Raw genomic sequence first — 16,881 nt, 5'->3', positions numbered from 1 at the left:
TGGTGTAAAAGCAACCTCAGACAGTACGTACCGGAGTGAGTGTGGCCGTTTTCCAATGCTGCTTGATTCACGGACACTGAAATTTGACTTTTATATCATTTTCATGTATCGCCAAATATGGATTTTCAGCCATTTAAAAATGAGAAATGCCTATTTTGGCTGCGTGCACACTTGAAACTGGGACTCGTGAAGGGTTCCATATGTATATTGTTTTCAATGTGAAGCCATTCTTTGCTCAGGGCTGTGGAGAAGTGGGCTGCAGCCCACGGCTTTGGTCCTGCCAGCCCCTGCTTTAGGTCTGGTTCAGGCCTCACCCCCTCCTTGCCACACTCACCTGCTGTGTCCTCAAGTAGTCCTGTCCTTCAGGCCCTGTCATGACCCTTCTGTGACCTTCAGCGGCCCCTCCGGCTGCCTCCCAGCTCTCCCCGTCTGCCCTTGAGGACACTCCCCTTCTGGCTGTACAATTGTTTTTTTCCTGAGCAGGGCTCTGAATAGCTCCATTCACCTGGGCGGGGGGAACCCAGAGAAAGGAATTTTGTTTGGAGTCCTAGAGAAGCCAGGACTTTGATTTACCATTGAAATCAGTCCCCCTCACTTCTCCCCCCCACCGCCCCCATCCCTCGTCCCTGGCCACTTCCCTGCTCACACAGCCCCAGCAGTCCCTCTCCTGCAGTCTCTGTGCCACATCACCTTGGCTCTAGTTCTCTGCACAATGGTCTCCCGAGCCTGCTGCTGGCTGTCCTGGTGCCTGCTCATCTGTGTCATTTCAGGTATGGACATCAATCTCGAATCTTTTTATTCCCCGGGGGTCCTGAGACCCCCCTCCTTGTCTCTGCCTTTCCCAGGAGTACCCTGTTCACAGCATGGTGGGGATGGGGACAGTGAGCACTGGAACCCCTAAGCTCAGCTTATCCATGGACTGTCTGTGCCGCCTCGGCAGGGTCTCCTCTCTGAGCTCAGCTCCCCCATCTGCACAATGACAAGGATGGACTGCGTGATCTTGCAAACCCCTTCCACACCCCTGTGTGTTACATGACCTAAGGTACGGGAAACAATCTGCACAGCTCCCGGGTGCCCGCTACTTTTCAGCTCAGATCGTTGTCATCCCCTCCAGGTCCCGAGATGAGACTTGACATCTTCACGACTTTTCCTGGGTGACTTGTTGGCTTGGCAAACCCAGAAGCTGCAAAGCTAAGGATGTCTAGATGGCTCCCAGAGAGCCACTTCCCCCACAGCCCAGCGGTGCTCATGCTGGGAGGTGGAGCCTCTCCTGAGGAAGATGTGTTTGCAGCACCCTCCCGGAGGTCCTTTGGGGCCCTGATTCTGCCAGCACAGCCCCAGCTGGGGGGGGGGCACTCTAACCCAGCCCATGGTTGGATTTCAACTCCAGATCATCCAGATCAAATAGGATGCCAGACACAGAACCCAGAGATACCTCCAGCCGGCTTCTCTAACGACAGCCTATCAATGAGGGCGATCAGAGAACCGGCAGGTACCCCACACCCTCTCTTATCCTGCCCTCTGATTGGCTTGCTTCTGCTTCCTGGAAGGACTCTATCTGTGGAAGTCTGGCTTTGAAAGCCTTGGCTTTACATTTGCATTTGAAAAAGTTTACTATTTGTGGTAGGCAGAAAAACAGCCTCCGGAGATGTCTCCGTCCTTATCCCCAGAACCTTACAAGGCAAAGAGGCATTAAGGCTGGAAATGGAATCAAGGTTGCGAATCAATTGACATAGGGAAGTGGTCCTGATTATCCATTCATTCAGGTGGCCCAATGTAATCCCAAGGGGCGCCTGGGTGGCTCAGTCGGTTAAGCGGTTAAGCATCCGACTTCGGCTCAGGTCTCGATCTCTCAGTTCGTGAGTTCGAGCCCCGCGTCGGGCTCTGTGCTGAGAGCTCAGAGCCTGGAGCCTGCTTCACATTCTGTGTCTCCCCTCTCTCTCTGCCCCTTCTCTGCTCATGCTGTGTCTCTCTCTGTCTCAAAAATAAATAAACATTAAAAAAAATTAAAAAAAAAAAAGCCTCCTTGAAAGTACAGGAGGGACTCAGAGGAAGAGGCAGGGCCACGCTGCTGGCCTTCCACGCTGGCTCGAGGAAGATTCCATCCAATAGTGCTGGCTTTGAAGATGGATAAATGGGGCCATAAGCCAAGGAATCTGGGCAGCCTCTAGAAGCCGGAAAAGGCAAGGAAACAGATTTTCTAAGAGTCTGCAGGATTGCATCCTGCAGACACCTTGATTTTAGCCAGCGAGACCCACTTTAGACTTCTGACCTTCAGAATCGTAAGACGATAGATAAATTGATGGGTTTTTTAAAAAATGTTTATTTATTTTTGAGAGAGAGAGATCAGGCTAGGAGGAGAGAGACAGACAGACAGACAGACAGAGGATCCGAAGTGGGTTCTGTGCTGACAGCAGACCGCCTGATGCAGGGCTCGAACTCACAAACCATGAGATCATGATCTGAGCTGAAGTCTGAGGCTTAACCAACTGAGGCCACCCAGTCTGAGGCCACACAGGTGCCCCTAAATTTGTGCTGTTTTAAACTACTACTAAGTCTGTGGTAATTTGTTACAGGGACAATAGGAAATGATACACTATTCTTGACAACAGCAATTTATTGAGCTTCTGTTATAAGCCAGGCACTGCACTCAGTGTTTCACGTATATTATCTCATTTAATATGATAACAGTCCTGCAAGGCGGTGTTTTTGTTCCCATTTCCTAAATGAAGAAAATGGGGCTCAGAGAAATTATATGACTTGGCCAAGGTCACACAGCTAGCTTGTAGTAGAGCAAAGATTCAAAGCCTAGCTCTAAACCTCTGGCTCTAAAGTCCATCTTCTATGAACTCACCCAGGCTCCCCACCCCTTGTCTGGAGTGGCCTAGATAACTCCTTAGAGAATCTTTGTTTTAGATGCCAGACTGCAGTGTTCTAGGTCACCTCATTAATATACTGAGCCTAGCTGTTCTCTCTGAGGCTTAGTTTCTCAACCTGTAAAAAGGGGATGATAATGCTTGCTGGGGACACTTTTTGGGCTATAGCAAGGATTAAACCAGACAGCGACTTGGAAGAATTGTCTGTGAACTAAGTGCTCTCCCGTGTAAGAAATTCAGAATAAACCTACTGCCAAACTAGCACAACTTCCCCAAACCATTGCAGTACTCTATCCCTCCAGGGCCAGGCAAGGCCCCCAGGATAGATGTCCCCACCAGGGAGACCTTTTAGATCGTTGTGAAATAATAGAAAATAAATATATTGATCTCTAGTTCCTGGCACAGGGCTCCTAAAACCTTTGCAATTTCCTAAGTGGTAAGAACACTAGGAACATGTTTTGTTCTAATATTTGCCCTTGACCCTGGTTCCTGACACAGAGTTCCTAAATCTCTTCCTAAATCTGGGTGATAGGAGTGGCTTTTGTTCTAATGAGGTGACTGCCGGTGGACTCCTGGAGAGCTTCAGGGTGGGGGCTGGACACCAGAAAGATCTAGCCATGAATAGAAGCTTGGAACTTTCAGGGCCACCTCGCATCCCCCAGAAGGGGGAGAGAGAGGGTCTGGAAACTGAGGTGATGATGGATCGTGCCTCTGTGATGGAGCCTCCATAAAAACCCCCAAAGGGTGGGGTTTGGAGAGCCTCCGGGTTGCCGAACACGTGGAGGCTCTGGGAGACTGGTGCGCTGGGAGGGGCCATGGAAGCTCCACGCCTCCTCCCGCACCCCCTGGCCTACGAACCCTTCCACCTGGATGTTCATCTCTACCCTTTGTCATCCCCTTGTATAATAAACCAGTAAACATAAGTGTTCCCTGAGTTCTGTGAACCATTGTAGCAAATTATCAAACCCCCAAGGGGGTCGTGGGCACCCTGACTTATAGCTGGTCGGTCAGAAGCATGAGTGACAACCTGGGACTTGAGATTGGCATCTGAAATGGGGGAAAGGGCAGTCTTGGGGACCTTAAGCTGGGGGGTCTCATGCTCTTTCCAGGCAAATAGTGTTAGACCTGACTTAAGTTGTGCAATACCCAGATGGTGTCTCGGAGAACTGCTTGGTGTGGAAACCCCCTCCCCCAATCTGGTGTCAGAAGTCTTGTGAGTGTGGTAGTCGTGTGAGCGTAAATGACACACACACAAGAGATGTGTAGTTTTTTCTTAATAGTTGTGAAAAACAGAGGACTCAGGTTTAAACGTGGTGGTTTGGTTTCTTTCTTTATCTTGTCTTTTTACCCATTGGTACCTGTGTGTGTTGATGATGGTGGTTTGGGGCCATTAAAAAAAAAAAAAGACAATCGCTAAACTCCATTGGGATCTTTTCTGTTGCTGCTGTCCAAACATTATATCCACCGCTTGCCCCTGTCCCCTGCTCCCCCATGATGGATGGGGTAGCCTGAGGCTTTTGGAACTGGTGAAATAACCCATCATGTGGGAGGTTTTTTTAAGTTTATTTATTTATTTTGAGAGAAAGAGAGAGAGAGAGAGAGCACGAGCGGGTAAGTAGACTCTGAACTGTCAGCACAGAGTCTGACGCGGGGCTCAAACTCACAAACTGTAGGATCATGACCTGAGCGGAAATCAAGAGTTGGACGCTTACCCGGCTGAGCCGCCCAGGCGCCCCTGACCGTGATGGTTTAAGAAGAGGTGTGTGATGTGTGTCAGACTGGAAGCAAGAAGACCGGTTGGGTTCCTACATCAGCAGACTAGATGAGGTCTGACCAGGATTTGGACGGGGTGGTGACAGCAGTGGGCACGACGAGAGATTGTGTCTGGGAACTATCAGGACAGAGAGTAAAGAGCCTCAGAACTTGGTACGAATTGCACAGCCCTCTCTGTGTGAAGAGACGGTTGGGCGCTGGGGTAGTAGGCAGGCACAGGACATGACTGCTTCCTCTTCCACAGGGAAGAAAAGTTAGATCAGTGGTAAGAGCTGAAGATAGTGGGTCTGAAAGGTCTTTTTAGCAGGGACAGCCATTCAGCCCTAAGATATGCTGCCGGGGGTGCCTGGGTGGCTCAGTCGGTCAAGCGTTTGTTTGATTTCAGCTCAGGTCATGGTCTCGCAGTGTGTGAGTTCGCGCCCCGCGTCGGACTCTGTGCTGACAGCTCAGAGCCTGGAATCTGCTTCAGATTCTGTGTCTCCCCCTCTCTCTGCCCCTCCCCTGCTCATGCTCTGTCTCTCTCTGTCTCTCAATAATAAATAAATGTTAAGGGGGAGTGGGAGGGAGGGGAAAGTGGGTGATGGGCATTGAGGAGGGCACCTGTTGGGATGAGCACTGGGTGCTGTATGGAAACCAATTTGACAATAAATTTCATATTAAAAATTTTTTTTAAAAAAAGATATGCTGCCGGTGAAGCTACCATGGGTTCTGGAGCCAGACTGACCTGGGTCAGAGTTACAGGTCTCCCACTCCTTGGCACAGTACTGGGGGAAAGTGAGCTTCTGTGAGCCCCAAAGTCCTCATCTGTAAAATGAGAATAATACTTTGCATTCATTAAGAGGATGAAATAAAAAATATATATATAGACAGGGACAGGTACGATCCCAGAAACACTGCAGGCACCATCAGTGGTAGCTCTGGAGTGGCCTACATAACTCCCTAGGGAATCTTTGTTTTTAGATGCCAGACTGCATTTATTTATTTATTATTTAATAGTGCTAAATACCGAGCTCCTCATCACTAGACATACCTAAGTGCAGATTAAGTGACCTTTTTTGGAGCATGCTCTAGAAGGGTTTGAAATATTGGTGGCCACTTAGATAAGAAAGTGTGTGAGTTCCTCTCCATGGCCCCCCCACCCCCCGCAGTTCCATTTCGAAGGAACTCATTCTAAGGAAGCAATCTGATCAAAGGTGTGTAAGATGATTATTGCAGAACTATTTTGGCTGAGAATGCAGAAAACCCCAATGCCCAGCAATGAAGAAATGAATCATCATACATCCCTACCATGAAATACCAAGCAAATTGTTTGGAATATTTTAGTATACATGTTTATTGACATGGAGTGATAATCACAACATATTACTAAGTGAAAATGTAGGTTATTAAAAATATGTGTTATCCTGTTCCATTTTATTTTTTGACCATTTCTTCAAAATATGTGCATTAAAAATGGAAAATTGGAAAAATATGCTTTAAATACTCATGGTGGTTATCTCTGGATGGTAAGTTTTGGGGCAAATTTAACCGTTTTTCTCAGGTTTGTCTGTATTTTATCATAGAGTGAGGATTACCTTTGTAGTAGTAATAAGCATAAAGGGTAACAGAGCTCTGAGGTTCTATCAACTGCTAGGGTGAGGAGAGGACCCCATTTGCGATGAACAGTGAAAGCTGTTGACCCTAAACCCATCCTGTCTCTCCACAGCTGAAGTCCAGGAGCATGGCAGAACTCCCAAGGCTCAGAAAAAGAGAGGCTTCAAAGCAGCCAGCCCTGGAGAGGTGAAGCCCCCAGGAGCCCCAGGTGGGAAAAAACCCGAAGCAGACCTCAGCCAGAAGACCCTGCAGATGGAGGCTGCAGCCCCAAGCCTCCCAGCCTCCTCCATTCTGACACTGGTGTTAGGGAGGGGCCGCTTCCAGAAGGTGGGGGACTCTCTTAGCCTGCGGGCTGGGGATCCCCTGGAGCTTCGCTGCCGGGGGAAGGTGGTCCACTGGAGGGTGCCTGTATACCTGGAAGAGGAGGGCAAGGAACGCCTGAGGTATGCGATGGAGTAACTCCTCTGACTACAGGCATCTGAAAGAAACAGTGAGATGGGCTCACGAGACCCACCAGTTGCGGAGCGGTTTAACAGAATGAGAACCATGGCTTCCCACAATCCGGGATGTCAATTCTGGGGGCAGCAAATGGTGCCTGCAGGGAGAAAGGTGGCAGTAGTATGGGGGACAGGCTGTCTGACCTATCTGTGCCGGAATGTTGGGCTGAGACGCCCTTATGTCAGGGATGCCGTCATAGGGGAGGCAGAAATGAAGGCAGAGTTGACCCCACCAGCATCGCTCACCCCGGGTTCCAGAAGCAAATCAGGCAGAGGCTGGGACATAAAAGGGTTCAGGAGATTTGTCCACCTTTTCTCAATTCAGCCTCTTAGGGTGAGATTTCCTGGAACCCTGCCTCCTTTAGGGGGTAGAGTCGCTTAGAGGGCATTTACTGGCCTGAAGAGCGAGACACAGGGAAGGAGCCAAGGACAACAAAGGAGTTTGGGGGATGCCGTTTGCGATGCCATTTGCGATGCAAGGACAAGGTCTGTGAGGGGTAGATGGACCAATCAGAAGATGTGCATGAGGCCAGAGAGGCGAGCAATCGGCAAACCCTTACAGCCTAAGTGGGGAAGGGAGAAGACTGAGTGGGCCATGTGATGAAAGCTGGGGAGGGGGACTCTCAGACGACTCCACGCTGCTCGCTAGGTGTCCCAGGCCATCCCCGTCTCCTGCCTGCCTCACCCTGGCCCAGCCCCACACCTGTCTTTCAGAATCAAGCACTTCAGCCGTCACAGCCAGCTGCAGCTGGTCAACTCCACGGGCGCGGACACGGGGGAATACAGCTGCTGGGCTCAGCACTGCCAGGATGGCGAGGGCGCAGAAGGCGAGGCCCGCCAGGGAAAGACCTTCATCTTCTTCACAGGTGCCCCGGAGTCAGGTCTCCAAGAACGTCAGTCAAAATGACAAAGCTGGAACTAGCAGGCTGGTCTTCAGCTGTCAGTCTTAGAAGCCCTTACCAGAGAGGAAAAAGCACCCCAGGGCAGGAATGGGCAGGGAAAGAGGGATTTTAAGTCCCCGAGACAGACCTCATGTTCATGGGCGGTGGTAGAGCATCAGGAAACAACGAATCTGTACCAAGCTCATTCGTCTCTCTCCCTCCTTCCTTCCCAGACCCAGAGGAGCTCTTTGTCCCCACCGAGGATTATTATAAGGTGGTGCAGTTGCACAGCCATCAACCAGTCCTGCTTCCCTGCCAGGTGACCAACCCTCTGGCCCACGTGACACTGCATCAGGAGTTCCCCCCGGAGGAAGTCCCAGTGGATGGGATAGACATCTCCTTTGACGTGAAGAAGGGCTTCACCATCCACCGGCCCCGAGCTTCCTTGGCTGGAGCCCTCTTCTGCTTGGCCAGCCTGGGCGGCTTGAGACAAATTTCTACCAAGTACATGCTGATCTATATCAAGTGTGCGTGGGCCTAGGGCTGGGGTGGGTGGGGCAAGGGAGGATATGGGGAGAGATACCTCTTAGGGACTTCAGATTTGAGTTCTGTGGATCACGGAACGCTGACCAACCAACGAGCTTTCAACAACACCCCACGTAGTCAACCATCTTGTCCAGACAGGCAGCCAGTCAGCCAGCCATTGGTTGACACTGCATCAGTGCAGGCTTTCTGTCCATCCACTCATTCTCAATCATGTCACACTATCCCATCCATCCATCTGCCCTCAAGCCAACCATTCCATTCATCCATCCTCCATTAGATCACCGGTTCCATCATCTACCCATCCCCTGTCAATTCAAGCACCCCAACCATTCCCCTCTGGGACCTTACTCATTCCACCCATTCATTTCATTCAATGGTTCCAACAATCAGTTCAACATGTTTGTTCCCATTTCTCTCCCATCTTCTCCATGGCAGACCCGTCATCCTCCCCCAAACCCACCATCCAAGCTTCAGCAACATCAGTCCAACTGGGAGAGAACTTCAGTGTGACCTGCACGGCTCTGGGTGAGCCAGACATTGCTGTGGACTTTATCTGGGAATATCCAGGGCAGAAGGTAAGCCGAGGGTAAGAGGAGGCTGTGTGTGTGTGTGTGTGTGTGTGTATGTGTGCATGTGTGTGCGTGCGCTGACGGTGTGTGGGGCAGGAGCATGGGGGTGAGGAATTAGGAGGAGGGTCAGGAGCGATCATGACAGAGTGGAACCACTGCTTGACTGAGATTCAGAGGAACCTGACACTGCTTCTCTGCGTGACCTTGGGCAAGTCACTTCCCTTTCCTGGGCCACAGTTTCCTCATTTGTTAAATAGAGCTACTTCTCAGGCTACTGTATAAAATTCGTTCCTTTGTTAATTTATCCAACAATTACGGAGCACCCACCACAGGCCAGACACTGTGCTAAGTGCTGAGACCACAAGGATGAGGCGAAAAGAGATATGGCTTCTGCTGTCTGCAAGCTTACAGTGGCAAATGAACACGGTCATCAAGAGAATACTAAGTGCTACCCTGAGGATACGACAGGACGGATGTGATAGCACCTTAAGATAGAGTCAAGGAGTCTTCTCTGAGGTGACGTTTGAGTTGAGACCAGACTGGCCCAAATCTCATGAGAACAGAGCCGAGGCAAGTGCTCAGTCCCTGTGGCCAGTGTGTGTATAATAAGAGATGAACAAAATACATTAGCAACTGTCTCCTGGGCATCTGCCGTGGGCCAGACCTTCCTAAGGGGTTGTTGGAGAGGTGATAGTGATGTTCCTTCCTCTCAGAGAACTTAGCCCCACAGCCTGCAAACATCTGGAGAGCACCTGGGTCAAAGAGCAGATCCACCAGCACTGAAAACTTCAGGAATTCTTAAAAAGCCTTCCTGGAAGAGTGGGATTTGACATGAGCCTCGGAGGGTGGGCTGAACCCAGCAAAGACAAGGTGAAGGTGAGCTCCCCAGAGGCCTTAGGAGGGAACGAATGGGGGATAATCCTCCCATTTGTCAAAAATGGAAACTGAGACCCAGCAAGCGGTAAAGAACACACTCATGGTTGGGAGACATGGCTTCGCTGTGCTAGCATTTCCCCAAACGTGTTCCTTGGAATGGTAGCATACCAGAAAGTCCAGCCCCAACCTCCCAAAAAAGTGCTTTTAGGAAAACACTGCCTCTAATAACCATCGCCTGCCTCGGAGATTCAAAACTCACATGCACATGTGACAGACTCAGTGGCCGGAGTCTCCCCAGTTTAATTTTACTTGACTCAGTATTTCTCAAACAATTTTCATAATAGAACCCCACCTCCCCTTCTCTGGGGAGGCAGCACCCATTAACAACCCCACAAAACCAGAGTGCCGCAAAACCCACACCGCAGGGTGCTGCTCCCAGCCAAGTCACTTCCTGTATCTCCTTGAGTAGGAGAGGAGACCCCAGCTTCTCCCCAGGGACTTGAGAAGCCCACATTTCCCACAAAGAACCTGGCCTTTCAGGTGTTCTGATATATGTGTGTGACCTTGGGCGAGTCACTGTCCCTTTCCCTGAAGGGACACAGTACCTCTTACTTGCCTGCTGGTGCCTAAGTCAGAGACGACACCTGGGGTAGCTGACGGACAGTTATGTTTTGTCCCTGCGGCTGGGCCGACCCCCCTACGTCAGCGAGTGGGCCAGTGTCGTTCGCCAAGAGGGCCAGGTACAGCAGGAGGCAGGGAGTACCCTGCATGTGGAAGAGGCCCGGGCTGGGGACTCTGGCATCTACACCTGCAGGGCTACCAACCTTCAGGGCACGGGGACTGCCACCACCCGTGTCCGTGTAACCAGAAGCTCTCATGTGTCCCCTGCCCCTTCCTAGCTCTGTCCCTGGCTGCAGGCATCCTGGTGTGGAGCAGCGGGCAGAAACAGGGGTAGGTAACTGTGTGAACCTTGGTGTTGTTATGCCAAGCCGTTGTCCCCTGCAGAGCAGAAAGAGCCTTTGCACTGACCCCTGAGACTCTGCCCACCCATGACCTCTTCTAATGGCCAGCCATCACTCCAACATCGGGCCCCACTCCAAGGCTGGGCAAAGCTAGGGCCAGTGGGGTACCAGAAGTCCAGGAGGGAGTACAGAGTCACTGATGAGTCACCCAAGCCCAGACCATACTCCTCAATGATTCCTGCCACTGGCAAAGGTCCTCAGAGAGGAGCCACCTCCTCCCTGTTCCAGGAAAACACAGGGGCCAGATAAACACAATACCCGTGTTTCCACGGCTTGTCTGCCCCAGTGTGAGGCCATGACCGCAGTTTATCTCCTTGCATCCACCATAGGTTACTTGAGGGAAACCCTGCTCCCCATGACTTGCCCCTTCTCCAGCCCGGCCCCTCTCAATTAAAACCATGCTCTCTAAAGTGCATTCTGCAGCCTGAAGTGCTTAGGCTGGGGTAGAAAATTGGTCGCAGGAGTTTAGAAAATGCTGGACACTGCTTCCTTCTTGGAAATTTGTAGTGCACATTACCATATTAAAGGTTCTGAGAAGTCCTGCACTTTGCAGATCTGTTTAACTGGGCTGAATCTAGAGTTTCTCAAATTACTTGGCCATCGATTCTTTTCTTGGTCATGCCTATTAATGTGCAATGAATGAGTGGATCCCAGACAAGCTTTGGGAAAAGTTGCATGAAGAACTATGTGTGCACTTCTCTCCAGAGCTGTTCCCAAGGCTCCCAAATAGATAACTTGTTTTCCTATGGCTGGAGAAACAGCTCAGCACTCCTCTAGCCCTACTAGGGGAGAAATGGAGAAACAGTCGCATCTGAACTCCCAGAACTACACATGGCTAAAGACCAGACCATATCTAGGGGAATAAAGAAGGCAGTCTGGGATCTGGGATGATGGAGGAAACCTCCGTTCTACTGGATTGTCTTTTCTTACTTGCTGGCCTGGGGCCTGAGGCTATTGCTGAGGGATCTCAGGCAAGGCCCTCTGGCTCCTGTGATCTGTTTGCTCTGCTGCTGAAGAGGGATAAAAACCGGCTTCAAGGATCTTAGGCAGATGAGAGGAGGGAAGTGTAGCTGAGAGCACTGAGTTAAAATGCTCTGTGCAGGGGAGGGGTTATCATGATGGCATCCAGATGACCTGAAGCTTCCTGAGAAGAACAGTAAACCCACAGACGGTCTGGGCTGGACAGGCATGCTGAGGTTGGTTACTCTAGCCGCCCCTCTGCACGGATGGGGAAGCTGAGGGCCACATTCCGGGGTCCTGGCGCCTGGCATTAGGGGTGGTAGAAGGAGTCAAGATAGGGAGGAGTAAGAGAGGGACCGGAAGTGAGTGGGGCAGGTAGAGGTCAGAGGAGAAAGACTAAGTCACACATCTGATCCTTCCGGAGCCTGGGGAGAAAAACAAGCACAACACACGAAGAGCTGGATGACAGAGGAGGTCCTAGTCCTTGTTTTGGGGGCCCCACTCCCCACTTTGGTTTCCTTGTCGGTATAGGGATGAGGTCCCAGCTCTGTGTGTACCCGGGTGTCACTGAGACTGAGGGACCAGGAGGGCTGAGGAGTTGCTCTGGCTTAACCCCTGGGCTGAGCAAGACTCCGGGACCGGGAGCAGTCGCCTGCCCCACACCATACCCAGCCCCAGCCCCAAGGGCCTGCAGTGACCCCCTTACCAGCGGCCTGCCTTTCCCTGTTGATTCCCAGGGTGTGGGCCACTTCCTTTCCGGTCCCCCAGCCCCTGGTCTGAGCCTCGCACCGTCCTAGAATGGGGCACAGTAGTGACTCAAGTATCATTCGCTGGGTTCCCCTGGCTGTTTTAGAGGAGAGGTAACCTGAGGTTGAGGGAGGGCCCGACCAGAGGTGGGAACATCTCGGGGAGGGGGGGAGCTGACAAGTCAGGACCAGTGGGTTGTCACTTCTTCGTCAGATGGCCTCAGTGGCACTGGCTGCCCCTGGGAAAAGCTCGGGACTTCCCTGATTTGGACGGAGAGAACTGGGAGGGATGGAAGGACTCCTCTTTGCTTGTTTCCTGGGCCAACTCAGGGGAAGGTGCTTCTGGGGCCTCAAAGCCCGGTGGGTGATCCTGCACGGCCCAAGCCCTCAGGGCTCCCTGGGCTCGCACCCTGGCTGCCCATCTCTCTCCTGCCCTCCGCCCCTCCTGGGCATGGAACGAGAGGCCCCCGCTGTCTTCTCTGGTAAATCCTCAAGAGGGCGCTGTGACCACAGGCGTCCTGGCCCTGCGTCCTAGCTGGCGAGGAAGGAGACCTCCGTGGGGGTGACGGAGGCCAGAGGGAAGGCGGGGGAGGCGTCGGCCCCGAGGACCCGGTACAGCAGCTCCTCCTTCTCCTGCTGGAGCTGTCGCCGCAACTGGCACTCCTTCTCCAGGGCCTCGCGGGCGAGAAGCAGGTCCTCCGAGAGCTGCCTGTGGATGGAGATGGGCCTACGTCGCCAGGGGGAAGCAGCCCGACAGCGGCCGCACAGACCAATCCATTCCTCTGGGAGGCCTTCCTCGGATGGGCCGCCAGCCCGCTCCAGGGCCCCCACCGCCCTGTCGTCCTGTCGTCTGCCTGTGTGCAGGAGGCCATTCATTCGATTGGCTGACAGTGGAGTCCGGCCCTCCCAGGCAGACAGCTCCGGGTTCAGATCCGCCCCACTAGTTAGCTGTGTAACCTTGGACAAGTTATTTACTCTTGACAAATTTCAGCGTCCTCATGGGTACAATGGGACTGATCATAGGAGGACCCAGCTCTTCGAGTAATTATGACGATTAGGTGAGACCATATGTAAAGTATTCAACGTATTATGTCTGACCCATGAGGCAGGCTCTCATTTACTAAGCCTTTCGAACGAGTTCATTCATTCATTCATGTACATTCATTCATTCATTAGGTCACCTCAGCTAGAAATTTCCTGTCCCCTCTTCCTGTATTGGGCTTTGCCGTGGAGCCTGCTCAGCCAGGATGGGGACAGATACCAGTCAGGGCACTGAGACAGGTTTCTAGGCAGAGCTGGGTCCCTTGGGATTCTTGACTCCCATTTTCTTGACATTCCCCAGAAAGGCCTGGGCCTACCTGCCAATGCATTCCCCAGGCTTCTCAGAGACCCTCCTAAGTAGAGATTTTGGCCAAAAGGGTGGGGTGGGAGGAGAGGAGGCAGGGAGGCAGCTACCTTGACATAACCATCTGGTTGCGGCCCCGGACATGGAGCTCCTCATTCTCCTGCTGCAGAGTGGTGATTTTTTCCTCCAACATCAGATTTTTCTCTTTCTGCAACACATCAGAAGGAGCTCAGAAAGCCACCTGACTCACATGGCACAGTGTGTTTCGTCACCTCCCTCTTATCTGTGGTCACTGAAAACACCGACTCATTCTGGACTAGATGTTACATTTCGTGAGGCAATGAGATTACTTAAAAAAATGTATGTAACTAAGGAGGGGACACAGGGTTGCCAACTTTCGATTTTGCCACATGAGATGTAGGAAAAGAACACAGCCACTCCCACGTAACATTTCCATCAGTTCATAAGAGAATGGATATTTTTGGTTCTCCCAAAGTCAGAAGGATATAATCTATATAAATAAAATTACGTGTGTCTGTTATACTATTCCACAAGCGTGGTTGAACAGAATTCCCAGGGACTCTCTGAGACGGGCCTGATTAGAATGTAGGCTGTGTGGTACACGCGGGTGGGGAGACTCCTTCCAGAGCAACATCATCTCTGTTTGGACTCAGCCCCGGGTTCCCAAGGCCTCCCTTCTCCTGGAGACAAAGCCATCTGTGTGCCCAACGCCCACCACTCCCCAGGCCTGTCCTTGCTCACTCTGGCCTCCTACGTCGGTCCGATTTTTCAGCCTCGGCTTCTTCCCCGGCCCCTGCCTGACAGGGGACATCTGCCAGCCCCTCCTGATTAGCCAGGTTACCTGCCCTGGTGTCACCCAAGCTAGAGAAACATGAATAGTCAAGAAAAGCACGGAGGCCCTATGAGAAGGAGCCACTGCTTGACCCGGACTGGCCACAGACAGGCCACAGCCATCCCAGCATGGAAGGCAGGTCAAAGCTGGGGTGGACCAGGCTGGGGCCTCCTCAAACTGCCTTCCCTCCACACACTTTACAGAGGAAATGCCCGGAAAACAGAAGCCCAAGGTGTATCTTCCCAGCCCCCACCCCTCTTCCAGTCACACACCACTGTTTCCATGAGGATCAGCCGCTTGTCCAGCTCACGGATACGCTCGTTCTTCATCTCGATGACAAAGTGTAAGCTCTCCAGTTCCTGCTCCCAGAACTGGTTGGGGCTTCCGTAATCCTAGATGGGGACACGAAGTGGTCTCACCAGACCAGCAGGGAGAGAGGGGCAGGGGCTACCTGCCTCTTCCCCATTGTGCCTCCAAATCACTGTTTGCCTCTCACATGCCGCCTACTTCTCTTGGCTCACAGTAAGTGCTTACTACGCGTGATCTCATTCTAGCCTAATGACGCCCTTCGAGGCAGGCCCCACTACCACCCCAGCTGAGGAACCGTAGCGCCGATCGGGTAAGTCACTCACGCTAAGTGGTAGGTCAGCTCTTTGCACCTCGTTCCTCCTGAATCCAGAACCTGAGCATTTTACCATCCCCCCTGTGCTCTAAGTCTTTCTTTCCCCGCAGTGACATGAGGACCCTGTTTCTTCCAAGCTCAGGTCTGAGCCCTGGCCTTGAGGAAGGCCTGGCCTTTCCTGCTGCCCAGACCCTGACCTCCCTGGAGATTCAAGAAGGAAAAGTATTCTCTGCCACCCACCTGGATGTGCTTCTTATAGTCTCGGCTCAGAATGGACTCTTCTACCCTCTTCATCTTGGCCTGGAAGACCTCCAGCTGTGAGGACAGTCCATCAATGGTCTCCTGGAGAAGGGAGCGGGAGGGAGATGGTCAAAGCCTGGTTCATAAAGGCTGAAGGTGGACTTCTGTGCTTCCCGGAAAGGGGTCAGTTTAGGATTCTTCCGTCTATCTTCACTCTGTCCTACCCAACAATGCAGGCTTGGTTTGCTTCAACCATTGCCTGAAACACGCCAGCCCTATCTCTCATCATAGAGCCTTAATGGCTCCCCATGCCCTTGGGGACAATGTCCCGGTGTTTGAGGCTGGTGCTAGCTTGGCATTCAAAGCCCAACCTACCAGGCTCTGCACTTTCCCAGTCTTCCCTCTTGCTGCTCCTGCAGCCAGGCATCACACCAGTCCTTCTGCCGCTGGGTACATTCCTGCCTCCTACTCTCCCTTGTCAGGAGTTTCCTGCTCCCCAACCTTGCCCATTACCTTCAGGATAGAGCAGGGCTTCGATATGGCCCCCAGGCCCCACAGTTTGGCCCTCGCCTCCTGTCCAACCTCAGCTCCCTCCCACTCATACCCTTCACCCCAGGCATCTTGGACTTCTTTCAGTTCTACACGTACTCCATATTTCCCTCTCCTCTCCATGTCTTTAAGCACAGTTTTGTTTTGTTTTGTTTTGTTTTCTGCCTAGGGCATCCTTCTTACCCTTCTTCATTTGAAGAATTCCAACCCATCCTTCAGGTTCCAGCTAAGATTTCATCCCTCTGGGAAGTGCCTGACCTGACAAATTGGCTCAGACACCTTCCTTCGCGCTTCTGCCTGCCAGCCCAGTCACACTGTGGTGCCCGGTCCGTGAGGTCTCTAAGATCCTCCAACAGTCCTTAGAAAAACAGGCCAACCCTAATCTCAGAGCGAGTCCTCTTGAGCTGAGAGCCCAGTCGCCACGTGGAGGGGCTGGATACACGGAAGACACTCGTCCCTGTCCCTCACACCTTAAGTGGAGGCCGTGCTGTTTTCCCGCAGGCCCTTCCCTCCCCTGGCAGAGTCTGCCATGGCCCAGCTCTTCTCACCTGCAAGGTTGCCTTGGCCTCCTGGAAGGAGTGGGTGAGGGCTTCCTTCTCCTGCTCGTGTGAGGCCCGGAGGACTGCAGGGAAAGGAGACCTCTGTGAGCTCAGATACCCTATAGCTTTCTGGCAGGCGCCATGAGGGCGGGAGAACCCGCGTGATTAGCAGGGCCCCCCAGGGGCCGGGGGTCTGGGGACGGTCTTATTCAATCTTTGTTTGCTGGGCTTGCAGCTGTGCCAGAAATATAGGAGATATTTAACAAAAGCTCATAGAAATGGAAACAAATTATATCCTCGGAGGAATTGTGAACCCTACCAGATTGTGGGGCCACCCACGCCTCACTGAGGCCAAGACCCCAAAGATCCTGCAGCAACCTTGTTCATTTTGTTC

The 16,881-nt window shown here is 52.2% G+C and overlaps 2 protein-coding genes across 2 annotated transcripts in view; one reads left to right on the top strand and one right to left on the bottom strand.

Moving 5' to 3' along the window:
- The first annotated feature begins 712 nt into the window (after window positions 1-712).
- On the top strand, window positions 713-10,674 carry LOC102967931 (platelet-derived growth factor receptor-like protein). Its single transcript, XM_015542582.2, has 8 exons — window positions 713-770; window positions 6,355-6,685; window positions 7,454-7,605; window positions 7,854-8,147; window positions 8,602-8,741; window positions 10,265-10,463; window positions 10,511-10,562; window positions 10,617-10,674. Exons 1-8 carry the CDS (start codon window positions 713-715, stop codon window positions 10,672-10,674), a joined length of 1,284 nt encoding a protein of 427 aa, XP_015398068.2.
- Window positions 8,575-16,881, bottom strand: part of CCDC69 (coiled-coil domain containing 69) — a 35,593-nt gene continuing 27,286 nt past the window's right edge. Inside the window, exons 5-9 of the mRNA XM_042993996.1 lie at window positions 16,497-16,570; window positions 15,400-15,501; window positions 14,810-14,929; window positions 13,795-13,892; window positions 8,575-13,048 (exon numbers count right to left, since the gene is read on the bottom strand). Coding sequence (XP_042849930.1) covers window positions 12,871-13,048; window positions 13,795-13,892; window positions 14,810-14,929; window positions 15,400-15,501; window positions 16,497-16,570 — 572 coding nt within the window. The 3' untranslated portion in view covers window positions 8,575-12,870. The remainder of the gene's footprint in view (window positions 13,049-13,794; window positions 13,893-14,809; window positions 14,930-15,399; window positions 15,502-16,496; window positions 16,571-16,881) is intronic.

This window comes from Panthera tigris, chromosome A1 (assembly GCF_018350195.1).
Source record: "Panthera tigris isolate Pti1 chromosome A1, P.tigris_Pti1_mat1.1, whole genome shotgun sequence".
Taxonomy (NCBI): domain Eukaryota; kingdom Metazoa; phylum Chordata; class Mammalia; order Carnivora; family Felidae; genus Panthera; species Panthera tigris.
Note: the sequence above shows the minus strand (reverse complement) of the source record. Positions and strands in the feature narration are given on the sequence as shown.

Bases quoted from the DNA above. Each gene is read 5' to 3' on its own strand.
- LOC102967931 (XM_015542582.2), top strand. From the start codon at position 713: ATGGTCTCCCGAGCCTGCTGCTGGCTGTCCTGGTGCCTGCTCATCTGT. The intron at 771-6,354 runs GTATGGACATCA...GTCTCTCCACAG, and splicing joins GCTCATCTGTGTCATTTCAG to CTGAAGTCCAGGAGCATGGC. The intron at 7,606-7,853 runs GTGCCCCGGAGT...CTTCCTTCCCAG, and splicing joins GACCTTCATCTTCTTCACAG to ACCCAGAGGAGCTCTTTGTC.